Here is a 24,506-nt window from a genome sequence, read left to right on the forward strand (position 1 = left end):
CAAAAAACTGACTCATGTATTTTTGTCATTTGTTTCCAAACTCTCTCTCACTTCTGTCATATCATTAATAAGCCAATTGTGGAGGTATTTGATAACTTTATGAAGAAAAGCCGGGCCTTTAATGGACAAAGTAATGATGAGTACATCAGGGTGTTTAATTTTTTTCTTTCTTGGTATGTTGGTGTACAAAGAAAACAAAAAGAGAAGACAGTGCCTTTGCTGTTCTTTTCCTTTTCTTTTAATGCTAAATGAAAACATCCACACCACGTGTTTGTCACTTTATTATCTTGTTTGCTAAATAAACCAGTCTGCTGGGACTTACTGTAATTGGTATGTCATTGTGTGAACAAAGTACTGCACATTTAGAACTATCAAAACAAAATGTTAAAATGGGATGAGTCATGTTTCTAACAAGTCCGGAAGCCACAGTGGGAAACATTTCCCACAGGATGATATATTCATGACAGCGCCGGTGTTAGAGCTATTACTTTGATCTTTAACATTAGATTTCGCTGCAGGTTTTCTCACTCTTGTGGTGCATGTGTGAGGTGTGAGTGTAGATTCTAAGTGTTACCTCCAGATGCTGCCACCCGCATGAAAGTTTGCAGATTGCCTCATTTATTTATATAAGGATCCCTTTTGGCTTTGAGCACAGATTACCAAAGCAACACTACTAACAAGTAGGAAAATTCCGGACTGGGTTTATAGGGTATCATGGTTTCTAAATACAAACTATTAAGTATCAGGACTGTTCACTTGTAAGAATGACCTAAGAAGCGGAGTTTGGTGAGCATTAATTCTGCCTTTTGGAAAGAAGAGCCTTATGGTCAGACAAGTTAAGAGTTACTGTCTCGTCTGCTGATGGATTCCAAGGTCCAGTCGACAGTTCATAGTTTATGCTCCAGGGGCCCAGCACTAAATCCCACCAGACACTGCCTGAAACCAGAAGCCTGTTGCTTTGACTCACTCGTGTAAACACAGGCAGATGTGTGTATTTCTGTCTCGGTGTGTGCATATCCACTTTTTCACTCTCTTTCAGTCAACATCACTCCAAACAGAACATAAGTCACGGCTCAAGGCTAGGGGGAGAACAAGGCCACAACTAGTGGTGAATGCATATAGGTTTGTGTCTGAGAGAGTGAACAGTGTGTACGGGAGAATGATTAACTTCCTAACAAAATCAAAGACCAAACACATACCCACTCACCTGAGCATTTAGTGTTCTACAAGTGTCAGTGGGTCTTTCTGAGACGTTTTCAATGCGTCACCAAGTTTTGTTCAGAGTTGGTCGGTTGTTTTCTTTTCGAATAGCTTTTAAATCCCACATCTGGACACTAATGTACAGCCTCTGCAGGAAATGTTCCAACGCATCATTACACCAAGTCATCGCATCACTTCCTGTTGACACACTCCAAGTGTGACATATGGAAACTATTAAAATGAGGGGAGGGGGTGCGGGGGAGAACATATGAGGGGTAGCGGGGGTTACACTCAAGGAGAAGGCTAAAAATGAAATTGTTTCCCACGTTTCCCTGCACACGTGCACCCAGGGGTCGATGGAGCATGGAGAATAAATTCCTTTATAAGTGCAGGGCAGAAAGAGCACATTCATGCCAGTCAAAGAACAGAAATGTGCTCCAGATAGCATCTCCAAAGGTCCTGGACAGGCAGCCGCGTGCACTCACAAACACTCACACTGTCTGTCTCCCCTCTATCACACAGAGTTACCTTCCCTACTAGCGCTGGAGCTGCCACCTTACCTGACCATAAGCCATCTGCACCAATTTAGCCATTTGCGTTAAGTGGTGGAGAAAAAGGTTTGGGTTAGTCTGAGCCCCCTAATCCTTGGCCAGCATAGACCATGGGTGGTCATACACTCACATAGTGCAGCTGCAGTGCAGGAGGGGGGCTGGGGCTGAGAGAGTGGTAGTGGGGATGAGAGACGCATGGTGGACTTCTCAGGTTTGTTGTGCAAGAGCTACATGCCAATGGCTTGCTTAACATCTCTTACTAATTCACTCGCACAGAAAACCTTGTGCACAGCCACATGCAAGCAGGGTCCATTAGTAAAAAAACAAACTGTCATTTGTTACTGAGTCAAGGTTTCACTGGCGAAAAATGTTCAAATAGTCTGAGAATTTGATCCATAGTTGGACCAAATACTCAAATAGTTCCTTAAGTAAAACAGAAGGCTACTTATGGGTTCACCAGCTAAAATATCCACACATACCAAATATGTTAAATAGATTTTGGGGCAAAATTATGTCTACGACTTGATAAATATTTCCTCAAGTTATTTGTTGGAATGATGAGTATGTAAACAACATGGTTTACGCTCTATATATTCTCTATGAGGAGCTGGAATTACTCTGTATTTGATGGTGTCAGACAGATATGAGATATACGCTCAGCACTCAGTAGGGAACTTACTTCCCTTGAATTCAATTAAGATGCAACAGACTGTACAGATTTTTTGGGGGAACTATAAAAAAAAAGCCTCATCTCTCAATGTTAAAAAAATCCATGGATGCGACTCCCGATCCAGATCCATAACAAAGTAATCTGTCTAGTGATTTTTGGACCGGATTGTAAACAAAAATTCTTTGGCAGAGGTAACAATTTCAAGGAAACGAGGGAAGAGACAGAACTAAGACATTATAGTCAATAAAACGTATTTTGTTAAAAGAAATAACTAACAACACTAAAAACTAACCTACTAAAAACTGTATTGCAGGAAATCGGTTGCCCATTTTGACAGGTGTATATAGTAAATCTTTAAAAAGATAACCAAGCCCTACTTGTTCCTTTAACACTACTCAGTCATCCCAATAAGGGAACTGAATAATCAGGGTCTGTCATTATTGTCCTTGGTTAAAATACACCATATGCTTTAGTCAGCTGCAGTATTTTCACCCAGAAATAACAATTTCTCACCAGACAACTAACTCTGGTAACAATAAAATCTTCACTAAACTAAAATGATTTGTTGGAAAACTGACTTTACTAAGCTTCTGGCCATAGTAATGACAATAAAGACCCTGCAGTGGTTAATCAGGCAGGCGCACATGCTTGTGGGCCACTACACACACACACACACACACACACACACGTACACATGTGTAAAGTAAACACATACCATACCCCCTGTGCCCCCACACAAGCCACTTCCAGTAAATTAGTGGCAGTAAATGAGGCAGCTGACGCTTGTGTGCTCTGCAGCTTACAGCTCTCCAGTGGACACCTGACACGGCCAGACAACCCCACACTGGGACAACCTGCACTGCGGCATGCCAGGGGGAGCACAGGCAAACATCGAGAAAATATGTGGCCATGGTGCTATGAAAACACTGGTACTTACTGGTACCCATTCATTCACATTCTTGTCCAGCTCTGTGGTCTCTCACCCGCATTTATTCAACTGTACTTGCTATTATGAAGGAAAACACAGCATTATGTGAAGGTGAGACTGTGTAAGTGACTTCATGGGTCACTGACAGGAACCTGTGGTGTGGTGTTTACACAATAGGAAGGGCGACCTGAAATGTCTTGTTGGTGCTGAGCAGAGGAGCCCCACAGACCTCCCATACTGACTCCATTATTCAAGGCCATTCTTTCTGCAAGTAAATACCGAAAGTTATTTTAAGATTTTTTATTTTTTTAGACAGCTCTGTAGTTCAGAATGAAGCAAGGAACCTTCATTCGATGCCATGTGTTGATGTATCACAGCACAATTAAATAATGAGGCTGGTGTCCTTGTCTATTTTCATGTTTTGGATAAATCCTATTAAAAATCGTAATACTTTTCCTAATCTTCGATTGGCTCTCAGCCCAACACCCATTTGTAAATCTTTAAAAATTAGTCACATAAAGATTTGTTTTCAAATCATTTTAATAGGCTGAGTAATTCACTGAAACAGCTGGGCTCTCTCTGTATTTAGTCAACCAATCTAGCGGAAACTTTGCCTTTAGTTGCTAAGAGCTGTCCACAGTGGCTGAAAGCTGAGCCAGTGTTGGCTTTGTCATTGCTTCCATTTCTATAATTTACTTGCTTCTACAGAAGTTAGCATTCTACCCAGCTAGCCCCAGATGGCCCGATAGTAAGTCACTGTAGTGTCCAGTCTGACCTGACGAGCTGCCCAGAAGGCACATTATAACCTTTTGTCGTGTAAACCCAGCCATGGCTGAAGCTTTTGGCGAGCAGCAGTCACAACCACCCACTCCTGGAGAGAAACCAGGGAAAAACAAATGTTGCTCAGTGGGAGTAAATGGTACATTTGTTCAGGAGTTATTTTCCCCTGTGAGTTAAAATAGATCTGGTGAGTTATTGAATATAATACAACAGGCTGTGTATATGGTATTAACCAAGCAAACTAAAGGAACAACAACAACATTGGATAGAAATAAGCTCAGGAATATAATCGGTACTTGTCAACGAGATCCATTAACTGTTTCTATGTCCTTTATGATTTGTTTACACTAACAATGCTTAAAACTCAAGTCTTTTAAAGATATAATATGTAACAATCCTTAATTAAAATGTCAAAAAATTACTAGACTTATGTATATTTTTTGCACTTTGCTGTTATTTATCCAGTACTCCCCCAATTTCAGTCAGGATCAGGACATTTTAGAAGATTTTCATCAACAACTCCCATAATCACGTGCTGCTTCACAACATCATCAAACTGTCCTGTTATTGTGTTGTTTGAGAGACCCCTATCAGCCCAAGTTACATATTGTACGTTTGATGTGCACTGTGGGAGAAAGTTGATAAAATACCTCATATCTTGCCTGTTGGCCATGTTTTATATTCAACTGATTAAAAAAGCAAAAACAACAAGTGTTTATCACTGTTGTCTTAGCTGAGTCTCACACCACTCAGTGTTTTGCGCACATAACTCACTGGTACGACTGAAAAAAGTTGAGCTAATATTACTCGAGTCCAACAGCTGAACCAACACTGAATATAAATCTCTCTCTGATTTCACCTCACTGTTGTTGTTCTGTTTGTGCCGATGATTTAGAGACAGTGGACTGAGTGGGAGTCTTTGGCCGTGGTTTCTTCCCGGTGTCTTCTTTTAGGTCATTAATCAGCAATAAATTGTGAAGCAATTTGTCCACAGAGGGAATTTCCCCCACTCTGTCTGAAACGTGACCCATGAAGTGATTAAATGCTGGTTTTGCCCTCACATCATGTAGAACCACATGCAAAACAACAGATACATGTTCAAACACATATATGCACACAGACAAAAAGAACACCGCAGTCCAATCGCTGGACTCTCCGATAACGTGTTCCTAGATTGCTCCCCCGCTGGCTTCCAAAAAGTCTGAGTAAGGCAGATGGACACCGAGACAACACTTAATCCAGCGTGAATCAGCCAACATGTTAACAAAAACAAGCTCACCTATGAGAGCCGGCATTGTGTCCACTCTCAGCAGACTGTGTCACATCTGCAGTGGTTCATCATAAAATATAAAACAACGTTGCCTTTCAAAAAGCAAAGAGCGTCTTGACATTAATTATAGTAAAGTTATTCATTCTCCTTCTTTCTCATGTTTCTCATGTTCTGTAGTCAAAATAAATACTAATCATGTCCTTATCTTAAATTCTCTCCCGGTTGTCATCCACAGAAACTAAAGCAAAATTCGAGGCCATGCAGAAGTTTACGTTAATCAGATTTGTTAAGTTTAGTGTGTAGTCCCATTGGACTATTGGGGAATCATTAAGAAATGCCACAGTAGCGTGTTTATAACACATTGGAGGATTAATAGCTGTCAAAATCATCTTCCAATGCAAAGGTGAACACAGAAGTTTTCACTCTTTGGGTAAAACTGATATTTGTCTTGATGCTAAATCAGAGGAACGTTGCATTACAGTGAAAGGAATCAGAAACCAAGAAACCAAAGAATCTAGAACAAACATATTTAAAACAACAATTAAAGCCAGTTTGTGGAGGTAATACAATGAAATGTGTTGATCAAGGTTCGTTCTGTTTTTTTTTTTTGTGTCAGGTAAATCATTTTTTGGGCTTCTTTGAAATAAACTCAATAATTCCTGTAACTTTTCTAAATTGAAAGTGCAAAAATGCTCTTTTAAAATGTGTCACACAGCTGAACCCAACACAAAGAATGTGTTCCCGAGGAGACTGTTGAGAAACTAGAGAGGTTATCCCCATATTTAAGCGATATTGCGTCTCCCTCTTCTCCGTGAAGGCCAGCTTTCGTCCTTTGTGGAAGTTCAGGACAGTTTATAAACAATTCTGAGTTCCTGAGACAACATGCTGTACAAACTACTCGAGTACAACCTGGCCAAAGTACAGGTTCAAAATGGCGACCAGTGCATAAAAAGAATAACTAAAGCTTGGATCTTCTTCTCAGACACAGAAAATAATGCGGCACATAATCCTCCGAACAAATTAAAGAAACATGATTGACAGCAGATTTTATTTTTGCACAGAGCCAGGTTTCCCTGTGTTTCTTGTGTTGCAAGGATGTAGCTTTATATTACCATTTATAATTTAGAATTCTATTCAAAATGCTTATTACTGTGCTGAAACTGCTGTTTAAGTAGCTGCCAATGGGTAAACTGGCTTTAAATTAAACACGGCACCATACAGCTAGAGGACTCCAAAAATAAAGCTGGTATAAAGTATTTAGGAAAAGTTGATATTTCAATTTGAGCCACACTAAGCACAATGTGCACTAAGTAGATAAACTGTGAAGGTACCATGTCCCTCCCGCTCCGGCTGATCTGTTCCAGGGGAGTGTGGATTAAAACAGGTCAGGGTATGGAGGTCAGCCGAGGAACCTGAGGTCAAAAGTCAGAGGCAAGAGAGACCTCTGCATTCCAACTGACTGCTGCCCACACACACGCGCGCACACACACACAGCTCTATTCTTTAAGGAAAGCCTGTGTTGATGCAGTCATATTTATCTAAAAACCCACAACAAAGCCAAAGAAGGAAACATTACGTGAGCAGAACGATGAGAATCTATTATAGCTACAGAATGTGTGATTTTATCGGGCTCTCCACACTACCTACACGAGGGCTACACCAACAATGAATCAGAGGAGAGTGATGTGATATTTGCTCAGAAGTCTGTGGTGAGCTTATTATCTGGTGTGACGTTTTCTAATAATCATCAGAAAACTATGCATATGCTATCTTAGCAACCACATTCTTAGTGCGGGCATGCGTGTGTGTCTGATTGTCTTATTGTTGTTGAAGCTGTGCACTTTCATTTTTCTCAAATTAAAAGATTGGCAGATACAATTTCACCAACATATCAGTATTGATTATTCTTTATTTATGAGCATTATGATTAAATTCTGCAGAAGATTTGTGCATTTATGTTTACAGGTTATGTAAAAATATATTTTATCTTAATTCAAATTCTACATATTTGGTTGTATTTGTGTTTTCCTTATATTTATAGTTATTCCTGAACAAGTTTATGGTTAAAGTGTAAAATATCAAGCCACAATTGCATTTCTTTGTCACATGGTTTTGATTACGACATCTTAGGAATCATTGCAATTGCTTTACTATATATATATATATATATATCAGTAATGTTTGAAACCTTAATATCAGTATAAGCATCGGCCCCTAAACGTCTGTACTGGCTCTAATTAAACCAGTGTTGTTGAAGGGCCAGAACAGATTGTGGTGATATTGTTGATCACTTTACACAAACGCATCTTTGTGTGCAATGACATGCGAGGATCACTGTAGTCACACACACAGGCCGACTGAACAGGACACACAAAGACCCTGCTTTATTCTCTTTTTTTTCCTTGTGCACATGCTAAAACAAAATCAGAGGGTGCAGGAGAAATGACAGAGAACACAAAAAGGGTTTAAATATGTAGCTCCGACAACATCGTGACACTGGATACATTCTGTTATTTGTTTTTTTTTCCCTTTGTTTCACTTCATCACACAAACTCCCTGGTTAATGTAGGTATGTTTAAAGGGAAGTTCAAATTTGTTAAAAAGAAGAACTTTTGAATTTGACTAGTTGAAAATATCTTGAAAATGCATTATAATGTGTCTCTGTTTCTCCTCTCTTTCCCAGAGCACCTCTGCCATTCCTGAGAACGAAAAAGATGGTGAGTCTTGACTCTATTTCTTCCTTCTCATTCTCACATGTTCAGTTCACTGACAGATCGTGGCTGGATAGATGAGGATCTTGATGGTCAAAGTGATAGCTGAAGCGTTTGTCTGCAGTTGATCGGGTGTGTCCGTCGTCTGGTGTCATGTGAAGTAGTTCTGCAACAGAATATCTGATTGATAGCCCTGTCTGGTGTTCACAACATGGGGCAAGACAGGAAGGAGTAGGAGAGGAGGTGGAGGGAGACAGACTCCACTTTGCTGAGACACTCGATGCCAGTCGAGATAAGATCCTCGGCGCATCTACTCAACCATCAAGTCTGTTGCCTCTCCTAAGATAAGAGCCAGACTGAATTTCAAGCGCAACAAAAAATGGATGCATGTTTATTTGCCTTTTCTCTCACTTCTTACTCAACTTCATACATTACTGTGGTGATCAAACATAAACAGCAATAGAATAGCTGTAGAATAAACAAATAAATACCCCAAGTATGCAACTCTATCCCTATATACACCCTCGGGCACAAGCATTTTTGTGACCTGATTTTATTAGTACTTGTCAGCTGGGCCCACAGTTCCCAGTTATAATTACTTCCTCCTGATGCCACACTCTTCTCAGTACTGACTTGTTATGTTATTGCTTCCTGTCATCTACTTGGCAAGCTTTATTATTATTCGACTCTGAAAAAAAAAAATAACTCAATCTGTAGTGACTCGTACCTCCATTCTGGCTCTGACCTCTCCGTCAGCTGTCTGCCAGCAGTGCACAGGGTCATCAGGAAACTACAGATGGACAGACCCACTTTCAGACAGCCGGCAGGGGAGCAGTGTTCATTAAACACCCCCCTGTGTCGTCAGCCCGCTGGTAAACAATACCAGAGAGGTGGCTTGACGTGGGGACGAGGCTTTCATATTGACCCCCACTGTCCCAGAGCCTGCTGGGAGTCCTTACTTACTCTCACTCTGTCTCTCCTTCTAATTACCCCCACTTGCTGAAAACCTTTCATGGGAAATGTGCCGGAGCTGTCAGTATGTTTGCTTGTGTGTATGTGTTTGTGTCAGCCCAACCTTTCGGGCGAAAGGCCCACTTATTTTTACAAGGAGACAAAAAGTTGCAAAAAGGCTCAGTACCAGCTTGTAAAGGAGCATTCCTGGTAATTTTTCTTCATTTAAATCGGGTTTACTTCCTGTAGGCAAGTTGTGTAACCTCCATCTCTGGGTCTGTGTGATGGAACCCATGACTCTGGAAGGGGGGTGGGATTAAGATAGGTGTTTTGGAGGGACTTGATGGAGCACAAAGCCCAGTGTTCATTGTGACACTTCAAAGCCCCCTCTGTATCTCCACCGAGCCCTTGGGAATGACACATTTGTGACAGTGTTACATCACACACCGTGCCCCGAAGGCTCCCGCTGCCCCCCCCCCCCAATGAAAGACAGCTCATTGAGGGCTGATTTTTACTATCTGTGTGACAAACGGAAGCACACCAGTGATCAACACAAAGTTTCCACAGGCCGCGCTCTGTAATGAAACAGTTGATGGCCTCCCCGCGGCGCCGGCTGCATCTTGTGAGCGGCCAGTGTCACGGCTTTCCTGTGCACAAAGAGGATGTGTCTATATGCTGCAGAATTACAGCTGACAACCTGTCGTTAAGTTGCGTTCTTTATGGGTCTCCTGTGATGCTGGTTAAAGCCCGATCTTCTAAGGGCTAATGCACTGGGATGGCATGAAAGAACAACATACCATTTGAAGATGATAAGAACGTCGTGCATCAAGTCATGAATGTCCTCATCACTGAATGGTCTAGGAGATGACATGTGATGTCATGTACGTTGTTATATCACCCAAATAAAACTCAAGATGTACTTAAAGGGTAAAGAATGAATAAAACGAATCACTTTTATTTACATCTAGCCACTGACAGCCATCCCAATTAATACATTTAAGGGAAAACCCTATCCGCAGCATTAATGTAATATCTCTTTAATGGCATTTACCTGTCATATACATAAGCTTCATTAGTCCTCATTACTTCCGCAACCCTTGTTTGTTTTTTTGTGTTTGTTTGATGGTTTTAAAGCAAGATAACACAAAACAACTGAACAGATATCCATGAAACTGGAAGGTTACAATATGGATCAATGAAGAACCCATGTCATTTTGGTGCAGATCAGGATCCGGGGGCAGATCCAGGAACTTTTTATCACTTTCTTTAACATTGCGAGATATGGCATTTTTGATTCTCTCACAGTTTTCACAGGAAATAATGTATGGCTCTTGATTTTGAAAAATGTTTAGCAGCCTGATTGAATTATGGGAACTAGACCACAAAGCATTTGGGTTCTTATATGAACCGTTCTTGGTGACCTTGTGAGTACAAAAGTGATCTTGATAGCAGATGGCGCTGGTTTTGCACAACCTTCTTCAACTAATCAACTTTCAACCTTGTATCCAACTTCTTTGTTCAACAGAGGATGTAGACAACTCAACAATGTCTCTCAAGCCGTTTTCAGCCATGACCTGCGGGTAAAGTCAGGAGAATTGAGTCTGGAGTTTACCCAGAGTTTACCTTCCCCACATGCACAACACAGCGGGGGGTTTTCTGCTCAGACACATTCACAACAGCAACAAATCCTCCTAAGAATGATCCACCCTTTTTTTCTCCATCTTAACAGTGCTTGGAGGCACCATGCTGTGAGTTCCTCATCTAAATATAAACCACTGGGAATATATATACAGAACACAATGATGGGCATCCAACCAACAACAGAGTTAAAGCCTGACCTTTCCCCTAGACTCATAGCCTCATGGTCTAAGACACTTTCTGTGGTTGTAGGTGGAGCAAGGAAACCTGAGGGAAGAGGAAATGGTTTAGCACCCTCAGTAGGGTCCGGTATGGGAGGGACTTTCTGGCATTATGCAGTACTTCCTGAGAATAACGTGTCTCATCATTTCTGTCTGTCTGTCTGTCTGTCTGGCTCCCCTCTTAGTTTCCCTTTCTTCTTTATCCGTAGTTTCCCTTGTAGTCACTATTCTTCAATTCTTGGAATTCCAGTGACAAACACATATTACTGGTATTGAAAATTAATTTGAAATGCAGCTGTGTTTTATTTTCCATCATGATTAACAAAGTGATACCAGACCTGGACACTGATCTCTGGAGATCCCATTTTTAATCATCATATTGTTACGCAATTTGAAAACTCCCCTTTGTCCGCCCGTCTGTCTGACCATTGTGCTTTTCTCCATGACCAGTGGACATTTATGTGTATTTTTACATATGTATGGCTAATATGCTTATTAATTTTCTTGCTGTGGATTTGATACGATCAACGCCACTCTCAAATTGTTTTAATAATAAGGATAAATAATTTCAATAGCCTATTTTAAATCATGAATACATCCTAACAGGAAGAAAGATTTAGCATAACTTCATACTTCGAAGCTAGACCAATAGACATTCGAGTTTGGATACCCGACCAGAGCCTGATGGGCCTGAGGGTGGGTTCATACAAGAAACTAGAAATTAGTGAAACATTGACATATTGCGGTTTCAGACAGATTGTTTTTAATTTTACTTTTAACAGATCCAGTATTTACGCTTACAGCTAATAACCCGCTGGTTATAGTTTTAGAGTAAGCAAACAGAAGCATGACCAGTGTCAGGTCAATATGCATTTTCCCTAAAATGTTGAACTATTCCTTTTATAAAGAAACCGTCGCACACAGATCATGTCTGTTCCTCTGCAGATCTTGTGACTGGGTGCTTGGCTCCAACGCACCATAACTCTAGTCTTCAAAATTTCCACACAAGTTTCAACTTAATTTGGAGAAAGTCACAGTGAAATAAGTCATCTTTCATTCTGCTCCAGTGTCTTTCCTCATGTGGGACCTTTGCTGCTTTCCTCTTGTTTGTACCCTGCAGCTGGTTTCCCTTCGCAGACAATGGGCCTCATTCACCAATATCTTCTTAAGAATTTTCATGACTCGTTCTTAAACTGCAGAATTGCCGCATTTGTGTTCCTATATTGACGAATGTTGTACGTTGAAAGCGCGTGCCAGTTATTCCTAATCAGCATTTGTAAACTCCCTGTTCAGTGAAAGTTATAACAGGAAAAAGTTGGATAATTCAATTAAAGAAATGGTTTGATCTCAGATTTGATGTAAAAATAAATATTGTCAAACTCAGAAGAAAGACGGAGTTATCTGAGCTGGATCTGCACATCATTGGAAACAACACTGCAGGTGAACCGGGACCGGGCATACCGGGCCAGGTTCAGATCAAATGTTTTGACTCATGTTCGGGTTCAGGTCCTGCACGGTGGAAATCTCTTCTTAAGAGCGGTTGGTGAATGAAGCTCTTTGCTCTCATCTGAGAAAGTACATTGACAGATGTAATGAAGCTCCCTGAGCGTGGAGCCAAGTCAATAGTAACCCATGACTGATGTTGGTTTTTCTGATGATTGTTCCTGCTCTTTATTTGAGTCAAGCTCCATGCCTCAGCACAGACGACAGCCAGGCCCTGATGCATCAGATTTTCAGGTTGTCCGTCCGTATGGTCCTACATATGTCAATGAATCTTTTCAGGTGTAAACTGTACCTTGGTAGAGACAGTAATTTTAGTTTTCCTTATTCTTTCCTTTTTTTGCCACCCCTCTGTACACAGTAAATGGAGTTGCTGTGTTTGTGCAAGGTCACATTCCTGGCCTCCCCCGTCAGTATATGCCAGCCTCAACACCTCCCTTCCAAACAGCTTCTCCTCTCTCCTCCCATTTGACACACTCGGTCCCTTGCTTCCTGTGTGAGGCTGGTACTTAACATACTGTACTCTTCCATTTATATTTCAATCTTCCACATCAGTGGTGAACACATTTACACCCTCCTCTTGCAAGCAAATAATTAGACTTTCATATTTTTTACAGAATTATTTGATAATTATTTTAGTATTTTAAGATGGACTGAGGTATATTCAGGCTTTGTCTTGAAAGATCTTAAATTCAATGTACATATTTTCTAAAAGTGGAGAATGTGTTTAATTTTGAGACATTTCTTAACTGTAGGTTAACTAATTTATTTGTTAAAGATTAAAACCCCATTCAGTGTAAATTTGGAGAGCTCTATCTTTGAGAATCTATCTCTCTAGTTTTGGTTCTCTGAACAGGAAACCTTTGCATGGAGGGGAATTTACAACAGGAAGTCAACGTGCTGAACAACAACAAAAGTTCCTTAACCCAAGACAAAAGGCTTAAGAACAATTATATCATTATTCTTAGTTTAGCTTTATTTTGCGGCAGATTGGTTTGTTTTTCATCGATGATGTTTATTACTTTTTATGATTTTTCAAATGTATACAGCTACTTTATGCCTCAGATCCTCCAAAAAAGAAAGAAGAGGGAGGCAACTGGGTCAATACGCAGTGTTTTTCTGCAGCGGTCCATCCCTTTTCTCGTGATTATAATTTTAACCAAAGTTTATTTCTGCACCAAGCCCAGGCTTTGTCTGAAATGACCCATCAAGAACTTCCATTCATAACTAGGGGACTGTAAATCTTTTAGTGTTGATGGTGTGAGCTGCCTAAGCAGTCCCCAGGCTAATGAATCAGCCCGGCTCAGCAGGCTCTGTCACTCCCTGGCTGGTTTACACCCCTTGTCTGGAGGTTAGGGGGAGGGATCGTCTAGAACACAGAGGAGACTATGATATAGCCAGTTTTGAAATACAATACATGGGATATTTTGTGTTTCTATAATTTAAGTCGTCTGGCCGTCTTATGGCTTGCTGCGAGCATAATGTTTTTATCACTTTGATTAACTGCTGCAGAGACACACGAGTCTGAAGGTATCATATAGTCAGATTGGAGTCGTATGAAAGTAGGGCAGACAGTCAGCGTGAAGGAGTGTATGTTTGATAGCAGACAAAGGCCCAAACCCATTCCACCCCTTTCCCTACCCCTTATTTTCAAGTGTTATCTTTCCCCTTGAAACGGATTTGTGGTTGAAATCTTCCCTATGAATTGGGACAACACTTCGAAGAAGACTTCAAGCAGATGGTCACTTCAAAGCGACTCCCACACAATAACAGTCCCACTCGGACATGCCCACACATACATGCTTCAACATACCGACACATTTCTGGCCGCTCTGTAAAGAATGGATCACAGTGCATTGTTTTCACAGACGTTTTGATGATAGACTCTTGCGTACTGTTTATATACGCTGTTTGATGTCCTCCCAGAAACCCCCCTGCCCTCATATTTCACCTCCCCTGTCTCCATATCTGGGTCAATGTGTTGGCAGGTACCTCCATCAGATGTAGGTACACTCCACTGGCACCCTCTACTCTTGTTTGACAGAGGGGCCATTTGGCAAGACTTCCCTTCCTGAGGTATGAGATATCCATTATTTTCCTTCGTCGACCCCCCCCCCCCCCCCCCCATCCTCCTTTCAGGACGTTTTCACTCATATCCAGGTTACAGTCTGTGTATAGCCCCCTTATCACAGGTATATTGTACCCGATACACGGAAAGGGAAAGTACACTGATATGTTGTTGTTATGCAAATACTGATCTAGATTTGTCTGTTTCTGAGTTCTAATTTGACAGATGTTATGTGAGTCAACCAGGTGCTGGAGGATCGTAAAAGTGTGATATTTTTCTAGGATGTTTGTTTTTCAGCATCCTCAATTACAACAATGTTAAAGAGGTCAGTCCACAATCACACAGGCCCAGGCGAAAGGGTTGTGAAAAACAAGCAAAGACACGGGAATCCAGCCTTATCAGTCTCAGCAAACCTTAGGAGACCATAAAGTCAATTGACCACGATAAGAACAATCCTATCAGCAGACTGCAATAAGCCAATGGTGAGTACATTACCTTCACTTGCTGGAGCAATCAGTGCGTTTGGTTGATTTTTCTAAAGTGTGAGCTTAGTGTGGAATGTGTTCAAGGAAACCTGAATCGCACATGTTGCTCACAACTACACTCAACACATATAGACACACACTCAGCTAAGGAGTAACCAATGCACAAACATAAACATAAAATAATTTGCATGTAGAATTGTTTTATTCAATAATCGAATGAATGGCAACGATGAAGAATAAATGGATATATATATATATAATTGAATGTAATCTAATTAGTAACATTTCGTGGATTTATTTATTCAGTTGAGGCGTCGAGACGTTGACAGTCGTGGTTCTAGCCCATGGAAAATCAAACTGGTTCTTAAAAGGTTTGTAGGTTGAACCAGTTCTTCACCAGCACAAGCACTCGGTTCACTTTGGGGCAAAGGGTTTAACAGATGCAGGTTGGATTTTTGACTGTGCTATAATTGGCCAATCTGAATGGCCCCTCCTCAGCATTTCATTTGGAGGTGGTGCTGCCCAGCATTCTCTGTCATTGCTTTCCACAAACCCTTGAGAAAAATGTCAGGCTCTTTAGCTGCATAAACCTCCACTATGTTCACCAGGTAGTGGCTAACTTGTCTGTGTGCTGTTGGGCGTTGAGCAGGTGCTGTCTAGTGGGTTTGTTTGTGACCAAACACAAGGTTAAGTAATGCTATTAAAAGTGTTCCAAACAGTAAAGATATGGAGCATAAAACAGAAGTCCGTGTCCATCTTTTCCCTTTGACTTAATTTAGTTGGTCCTGCTCACGGGTTGATAGAATATAGTATTAGAAAGAGTATTAGTAATCTTGTACTCTTCTTTCTGAAATTTCAGGGGTAATAATTATTTTATCCTCTGAAAAAGTAACAGTGTAAAAGTCACATCAGCTATAGTTGTGTGTGTAGCAGTTATGCTAAGCTTCTTCACAGACCCCAGAGAGTTGTGTTTGCTTAATAGGAGCTAAATCAGCATTATCCGATCAACAGCAGTCTAAGTAATGGATTCCATTGTGATGTTTTTGTCCATCTGAAGCGTGAACATTGTTACATAAGGTTTCCAGTAGAGCATTTCTCAATGGCTACTTGTTTGTCTTGGGTTTGTATTTGTGTGTATTGCGCATTCTCCTCCTACCATAATATATTTACAGTAAAGTCGTGTCATTGTTTCAATAATTTCTTCATGGCTGTTATCTACATGTCCTTTTGGGAAATTTCACCAAACCATCAATTTCAACCATTTCTGGGAAACATTTTATTTTCTTGCAACTATTTGAGGGAATCAAGTTTCATCCTGGACCCTTTATCATCTAATTTCCTGTCTTTCAGTTCCAGTCCTGTGTGAGTTTATCTTTAGCTGCCAGTGCACAAGGACAGGTGGAGCTTCATAAAAAGGAGGCTGCCTGGGCACTGGGTTATATAACGGCACTGATGCTCTGTGTCTAGACAGACAAGGGCAGGTGTAAATAGAGTGGATGAGTTGAAGAAGGTGACAGAGAAGAGGAGCATAAAAAATATGTGATAGTAAGAAAAAAAGGTTGCACGGGAGAGAAGTGAGTCGTGACTTTGAACCACTCAGATATTCACACAGAGAGCACTCAAGCTTGTGTGAGAAAGCACTTACTCACACTTACATACACACACATACGCACACATACACTGGGAGGATAGAATATGAGAGCATTGCAGCACTGGCTGGATGTGTCCCAGCAGTTACCGCACTGATGCTTGCTGCAGCACACGGGAGTGTACGCTCTCGACAGGAGCTGAACAGAGCGAGGAAGAGAGGGAGGCAGGAACCAGAGCAGTGCAGAGGACTGAACCGAAACGGATACATGCAGAAACTAGTCGGATTGTGATTCAATTGCTGAACATATGAGCAGGGGGAAGAGGTTTGATTGACAAGGCATAAAAGCACAACAACTGAACAATTGTGGGGAGAAGGTAGGAGTCTGACGTAGGTACGTTTTAGTTGATGCTAATCGGCATGTCTCGTTCTATGAGGCTGCTGCTGCTGCAGAGGTCTTTCAATGACCACATCAGGTCCTCTACTTCGAAAGCCCTAGACATGCTCAGCAAGACCACTCAAGAGAGTCGACTGGCAGGTGAGTGACCATAGCACTGGCAGTGTGTGCATGTGTGTTTGCCAATGTTTTCAAAGACTGCATGTGTTCATGTTTCCTTCTAGAACATAAAGTTACAATGTGCGACAAGCACGTCAGGTCTCAGATTTCCTGAGCAAGATGCAGAGCTGGTGGATAAAAGTGCATTGTCATGGCCTCAGAGAGAAGACAGAACACACAGCAAGGCATTAGTAAAGTGAACTGTGTCTCTTACATGGCAGATCAATAGAGAGAATTTAATGGATGTGTTGATGCCACAGCTGATGGGTGCAGGGATAGGCTGCATCTGACCTCAGTTGTTTTTAGTGGATCTGTGGTTACATGGATGCATTTCTCTAAGTATATCAGATCTTGAAAATTCAGTTGTCCCTCTTACCTGCCTCCACCACAGTTGCTTACTAGTTTGGCCCCATGTATTACTAATGAGCTGGTTGTCCACATGCAGGACTGAATCCATTAGAATATACTTCCAACTCCCTGGCTATAACTGCTCCAGCAGCTTGTCTCTAAATAATACAGATAGTTCTCTATCTTATAAAAGCAGTAGCAAAGTAAATGGATTGCATGCTCTTGAAAAACGTTGGTCGCAGATCTACAGGCTCAAGCCATTTTAAAGAGTTATGTTTATTTTTAAGGATTAAGATGGAGATGAATTTTGGCTCTTTGAAATCCTGAGACCTTCCAAGTCGGTACAGGTGCTGGTTGCTCATTTCAAAGGAGGTAACACAGTTATTTCTCTGAATCCAAAGGTCAATGCCCTGTGGCCTAACATCTTCTATTGAAGTATAGAGAGACAAGTGATAAATAACCAGCAACAAACACTGTCCAGGATGTTTCAGGCTGTTGCCACATAGCTCACTGTCCCACATGAAAGAGTCGAAAAGTGGGTCAAAGAATTATCACAGGATCGAATTACTGCTCCCCTGGATTGTCACTCATGTCTCTTCTTCACTTTCTCAATTTCTTGAAGTTGTAGGCAAAATATGGCTTTAACAGGAAATGTTTGTGATCTCAATTAATGTCAAATAACAACACCTTTACCTCTGCCAAGGACATATAGCAGGACTACGCAAAAACTACTCATCACATTTTGGAGGGGTGGGACATTACCCATGTGTCAAAATTTAACCCATTCATTTTGGTGCATGGGGGACTGTTCGGACTTGGTGGAGATATGCACTCCACTGAGTTCCATTCCAGTATTGCATATGAATTAAATCCGTGTTCTTGGCCATGAAGTGCTTGAACACATTATACTGTACCAAGATACTTGATACAGTAAAATGTTCTTAGTCAGGGTGTTTGTCACCATGCAGACTTGTTAAACAACATTTTAAGCTGTATTTTACAAATGATTCCACCTAACATAATTGGAGACGACACCAATTAAATATGACGTCATGGTCTTGAGCTAACTGGTGAGGAAAACAAGGTTTGAGTATATGTGATCCTTTGGGGCACATGACATTGGCTAATGTCACACACCATGCTCTCAAAGACTTCCCGTCCATTCTGTGCATCATCACACAACCTGAAACCGAATAGCCTTGTTGATGATTCCCACCCTTGTCTTACCTATGAGCACATCACATATTTACTTAAGCATGTTTACAGCTGAAGGGGAAAACATGGGTCACCTAACACTGAGATTATCCACTGACAAAAACCAGATGTCACTCACAGTCTTTGTGCTCAGTGTCCACTGGAGACGTCATCAAATAGATCACTACATCGTCCGGCTATTGTCTTGGAAGCCCCCTTAAATCCACTCCCCTATTTCAGCAGAGTTTCTTTAGGCAGTGAAGGTGTATGAATGGAAGTTAAGAGGCCAAAGCTTTGAGCAGACAACCTCTCTTTTCCTGATCTCCTGCTTTAGGCCAAAGGTATGAATTTCCAACAGTAACAGATACTAAACCATTGAGGCAGTGATGTCAAGGCTTTTCATCAACTCATGATTAATAATTTGGAGAATAATCAGTTTACCAGACGAGAAGGATTCTCTCTTCCTGCAAACATCAACATCTATTGATGCTAGTCCCGTGATTCCTCTAATGCTGCTAGATTGGTTGCTTCAAGAATCACAATTTGGCCAATTGATTTATAGAAGGTATATATCTAATACTGATATTTTGAGTCAGCAAATACTCATTAGAACAGAGCAGACTCTGGAATGAGTGGCATGTCTTCTGCTCTGATTTAAACACTTTGCCCTATAGGATCAAAAGGGTTGAAGGTTATCTGGAATCAGTCTAGATAATACCAGAGCAAGAGAGTAACGACAGAATCTGTCATCTTATCTTTCAGGTAAATATTTACTCATTCATTAATCACTCCAGTCAAGTCCTCAAGTTTGTCGGACAGATTTGGGATCAGATTATACTATGATCATGAGGTAACTTGCGCCACAAAAATATAACTATTATTTACCTGTAAGCTTTTCTTTTGGACATTCTGTACACAAGATAAAGTAAACAAAAAAATATTGGTTGTTGTAATGCTCCTCAGCAGCTGCCACACCCACACAAACACGCACACACACCACAAATCCAATGTCTCTCTTTTTAGAGAAACAAATGTTTTCTATTGCAGAAAAACATATTCATTACTTTGTATTCATTACAAGTCGTGTCCTGATCAAGTTTTTGTGTCCCAGATCTGGGTCTTTAATATTGGGTATCTGCCAGCAATGAGTCCGATCCTTCCTTACTTTAATCATGAACATATTGAATTAATGGAATTTTGGCTAGTTCCTCTCATACACCTTGTTTTTATGAGCTTTTTTTTCCGATCCTGAAAGTCATGGTTAAAAGATCTTTGAGCTGTTCAGAATGAAAGTTCATTTTGGAAAGATGCCACAATCATCACACAAAACGCTGAGACGTCTCACTCCGTTGGATTTTTTGGAGCTGCATGAACACTCAGTTTACTTGTAGTTGGTCTAGTGGTGTTACAGAGTGATGGATTTCCTCTGACAAACTATTTAAACTTTAATTTAGGCCTCTTCTCAAATCATTCAGTTAAAGCCTATACCATGAATTCCCATAATTTCCCTCAGCAGGAGTTTGGCTACTGGTTATTATCCTTGGAGCTTAGTTACCCATCCCCCAATGCCATCTTCTGATGTTTCACAATTCAGTAGACATATCCCATCAGTGCTCAGCAGTGAGCGCACAGGAGCTGCTCAGCAAATCATATCAACTGCTCTCAGCACATGAATTATTCTCCTTCTGCACGACATGCACGACACTCCTGCTTTGCACTTACTTGCTTTGCATGAACTGGATATTGTATAACAGTCTTTCTAAATGTCATGTCTATAGAAAAAAAATATTTTGGCTCGAGCTTCATTTATTATGAAGGGCCACTTTGATTGTAGTGTGATGTAATAATGGATGGCTTCAAGCTGTGGTTATTTCTGGTCTCATTTTACACCACTTTGGCTGGTTACCTAGAGGCTTAATTAGTTGATTATTCCAATCATAATGCAACCGAGCTTAAGCTATTGCATAACAGCCAGAACTTTGTCAATCAGTCCGTTTTCCAAAGTCTTGTGAAGGAAGGTAATAGGAACGGTTGGTCAATTTAATCTTTAACATTGGGATGTTGCGTAATATAGTGCAAGCTTTTGCTTTATCTTTTATTTGATTTGATACAGTCTATAATATTTCAATAAACTTCTCTCAGGGTAAATCGTCCGTTGGTAAAACCGAAAACAAAGGAAATTGTTTTGCAGTGACAGACATTTGCACTTTTCTCTTCCATGCTGTTATTCGTTGTGTCCTTCAGCATTAGCATGGGAACGATAGCATAAAAAGTGGAATTCCTCCCAATAACAGCTGTTAATACGGTTAAATGTTCTACATCTTCGAATATTCACTTGTTTTAGAGAAAAACAAGACTGTGAGCTAAACTGTGACGGACGTGGGCACAAGCACAGACCTCAATCTTTTTGAGTTGAGTTTCTTTCCATGAAATTAACTGATAAATACAAACTGCTCATTTCACCACTGTACTTCTGTTGGTTTGTTTGTAAGCAACATTACGCGAAAACTACTGGACTCTTGGTCGGTGAGTGAAGTTTTTGGTGTGAATCAAGATCGGGGGGTGGATCCAGGATACATTTGTTATCCCGTTTTTTACATTGTGAAAGATCTCGATGGTGTATCATTTATACACACAGCATTCATTTTTAATAAGAATGTGTCTAAAAGTGCACACACTGCCTGCATTTGTGCTAAATCTGAGTAGTTCCACGATGCAATGCCAAAATGAATACCAACATTGCACTGTACTACCAATTCTGCATCACCACACCCTCAAATATGCCACTCCACCAATCTTGGTAGGCACAGGTTTGGCCTTTAAGACCACATAATGACTACCCAAGCACAGGCAGACAACAACCTGCCTTGTACCAGATGAAATTGGCAACAGGTAACCACCTTAGCTAAATTGGTGTGGACCAGATGACCTCCATCTATAGAGCCTGTGTGCTCCTAATGAGGAGTTTTAAAACAGGACTCAATGTATTGGTTTGGTCAAACATGAAGGTCATAACACTGTGTTGCCCAAACACATGTGAGTACAATACATAAAATGTTTGGATTTACAAAAACATATTTGTAATCCCTACATGGCAGCATTCAAGTGTGTATTTGTGTCTTTGTTGCCCTGCTTGTGCATGAATGTGTTATTGTTAAGTGGCGACCAGGCCTTTGTTTGGGGCTTAAGGGTAGGCCAGTGGGAGGTCAAGACACATGTTCCGGTGTACTCAGGCCCTGCCTACTGTTCAACCACACAGATGTCCTGGGCCTATTGTGGCCCTATAGGACTCTACAGGGACCCAGCGGGGCCATTTCACGCCTCAGGGATGCCCAAAGAGGAAGTCAGAAAGGGAGCACCACTGTGACATCAGTGGAGATCTCTGAATGAAAATGCAGCAGGAAAGCATGTAACAAATTAGCTTCAACAAGAAACTTTCACACAAAGCAGGGAGGGTGTATGCGAAGCTTAATCAGTGATTAAGACCGAAAATGAAAGAATTAACTGCAGTTGTACACAAATATGATGGAGCTCAGTAGAGTGCATACCTCCGCCAAGTCCCCTGAAATTCAGCCAAGCTGCACCAAATTGCAAACACTCATATATCTGTCATCTAAGTGTGCCAGCTTTTTCTCACCAGGATCTCTACAGTATTTTTGAATTTAGAAATTCTCTAAAAGATTTAAAGAATACACTGCACATGTTGGCACAGGCATTGTTAAATCTGTCCTCTTGATCGAATCCTTTCCAAAAATAATGGGTTCTTTCTTAACCAGTACCCCAGCCTTCCACCAAGTTTAAATAAAATAGGTTGAGTAGTTTTTGCATATCCCCGCTTGTTAGCAGACAAACAGCAATGAAAGCAAGACCTCCTTGGAGGAAGTAATGAGGGTGTCTTTGGTTGATTTAGGTCTGGGTAAAGAGCATTTTAACTGCTGGGAATCAAACTATGCAATACAGAACTTGTGCTCATTTATTGTAACCCTGTTTTTTAACACCCTGGCTGGCTTTCTTTGCTGTTTTTCGACTCATTATCCTTAGCTGTTTGTTGGGTTGTGGCACATACTGTGGTTTTGCTCCTGTGAGATCTTGAAAGTTCTCACAGCACATTTCCATCTCTTAAAAACAGACATTTTCCATCTGCATCTTGGTGGCAAAGTGTTTTAAGACCCCGACCGTAATGGCTGAATCTTTTTTTGGTGTCTTTTATTTCCTATAACAGATCTGCTTATGATACTATATCATTGCATTGGCGTAATTTGGGCACATTAAGCCTATTCTGTCACATGAGCTTAAGGTGCCTGCTATGTTCCCTCTAGGCACCGATGTGTTGGCACGTCACGTTTCAGTATGCCTTCACATGTAGGTCATGTTGCTCAGTTTGTGTGTCTATATATAGCACCTCCTTATTATTTTATCAAGGCAGATGAACTGTACCACTGTCTTACTTTCATGCCTCAATCCCATCCTGTCATAAGGATAACAAAAAGTAGGCCAAGAACAGTTTTCCTCTCATCTCTGTTTGTGCTTGAGATGTTATTGAAGTCCATGAGCGTCTCACGAGTGAAGTGTGCCACTACTGAAAATAGTCATAAAAACACAGAGCCTGTGTGTGTGGTGGGTGGGTAAGTGTGTGTTATTCAGGGCATACCTAAAAGCTTGCACAGACTCTTTTACTGTGTTAGCATGCATGTGTGTGTGCACTGTAAGATTACAGTCAAGCTCGACCAGACATGACTATGGGACACATGCCAGGGACATACAGTACTGTATTTCCTCTGTCTCGTCATCCGTCTTTTTCCAACTGTATATTTAGCATTTTTTAACCTAGCACTTGAGTTGTTAGTAAAAAATATTTTTTAAGTCGTTCAGGAGGGACGATATTGAAATTATAAATGTATAACATATTCTATAAATAAATGGTCAGAATTTCAATAACTACTTCATAATATGGAACCATCAGAGGGTTCATTCCTTACCTTGGAAGTAAAACTCTCGGTCACTTCCACCTTTTTCCAAACATTTCAGCAGTGTCACACACATATTGACAAGCAAGCCCAGTAGCTGTATTTTTGGTGGACTTTGTCTTAATTATTGTTACATATATATATTTTTTTTAAGCACATCCTTGAGTTAATAATAAATAGAACATGTCTATACATCACCAAAAGGGTTCTCTAGAGAGCCATGCTGAGCCATGTCTAATTTCCGAACTGAATAGTTTTTCATTTGCAGTATTGTATGTGTCAGTGTATGATTTCAGCAGATTTATGTATTGATGGCTTTTCTCAGTTTCAAATGTAGAAACCACTGTACTAATGTCTGCTCCAGTTCATTAATGTAAGTGAACCTTATTGTCCTTGCAGTTTTGTCCAGGTAATACTCACTGTTCATCCTGCTGTTATTTACATGACTGGTAGTCATTTAAACTGACATCTGGGTGTGAGGGAGATATTTATGATTGAATTAGAGTCCTTCAACACTGTTCCCGTTCAGTGATTTAAAGCCCCCTTGTTTCTGCCCCTGTGCACTCACAAGGCCGCTTGTTTCGGAGACTCTGGAATGTTTTGCTAAACCCAGTGACTCCAGAAAGCTCACGCCAAACCTGTTTACTTTGCTTGTTCTACCGCGCTCCCTGTCCTTCAGACTTTTCTCACTTTCTCCTTTTAACACATGAACTCACTCAATGCCTCTTTTGACTGGCTCATCATAAGACTCCTCTCTTTCTTATTGATCCGGCAATTTCTGTCTTGTCTGCCTGTCTGTCTGTCTTTAGCAGAAGTCTGAACCATGAAGAGATGTTTGATCCTGGGAGCAGCTCTTGATATTCCAAATTAATTGCCATTC

At 40.8% G+C, this 24,506-nt stretch overlaps 1 protein-coding gene across 2 annotated transcripts in view; it reads left to right on the forward strand.

Moving 5' to 3' along the window:
* The window catches only part of dlc1 (DLC1 Rho GTPase activating protein), a 76,496-nt gene that overhangs the window by 14,840 nt on the left and 37,150 nt on the right, over nucleotides 1-24,506 (forward strand). The window contains exon 5 of one of the 2 annotated variants that reach the window (XM_053418271.1): nucleotides 8,083-8,116. In XM_053418271.1, coding sequence (XP_053274246.1) covers nucleotides 8,083-8,116 — 34 coding nt within the window. Of the gene's footprint in view, nucleotides 1-8,082; nucleotides 8,117-16,784; nucleotides 17,100-24,506 lie in introns of those variants that run through there. The other variant, XM_053418272.1, reaches the window with a different exon arrangement.

This window comes from Pleuronectes platessa, chromosome 3 (genome assembly GCF_947347685.1).
Source record: "Pleuronectes platessa chromosome 3, fPlePla1.1, whole genome shotgun sequence".
Taxonomy (NCBI): Eukaryota; Metazoa; Chordata; class Actinopteri; order Pleuronectiformes; family Pleuronectidae; genus Pleuronectes; species Pleuronectes platessa.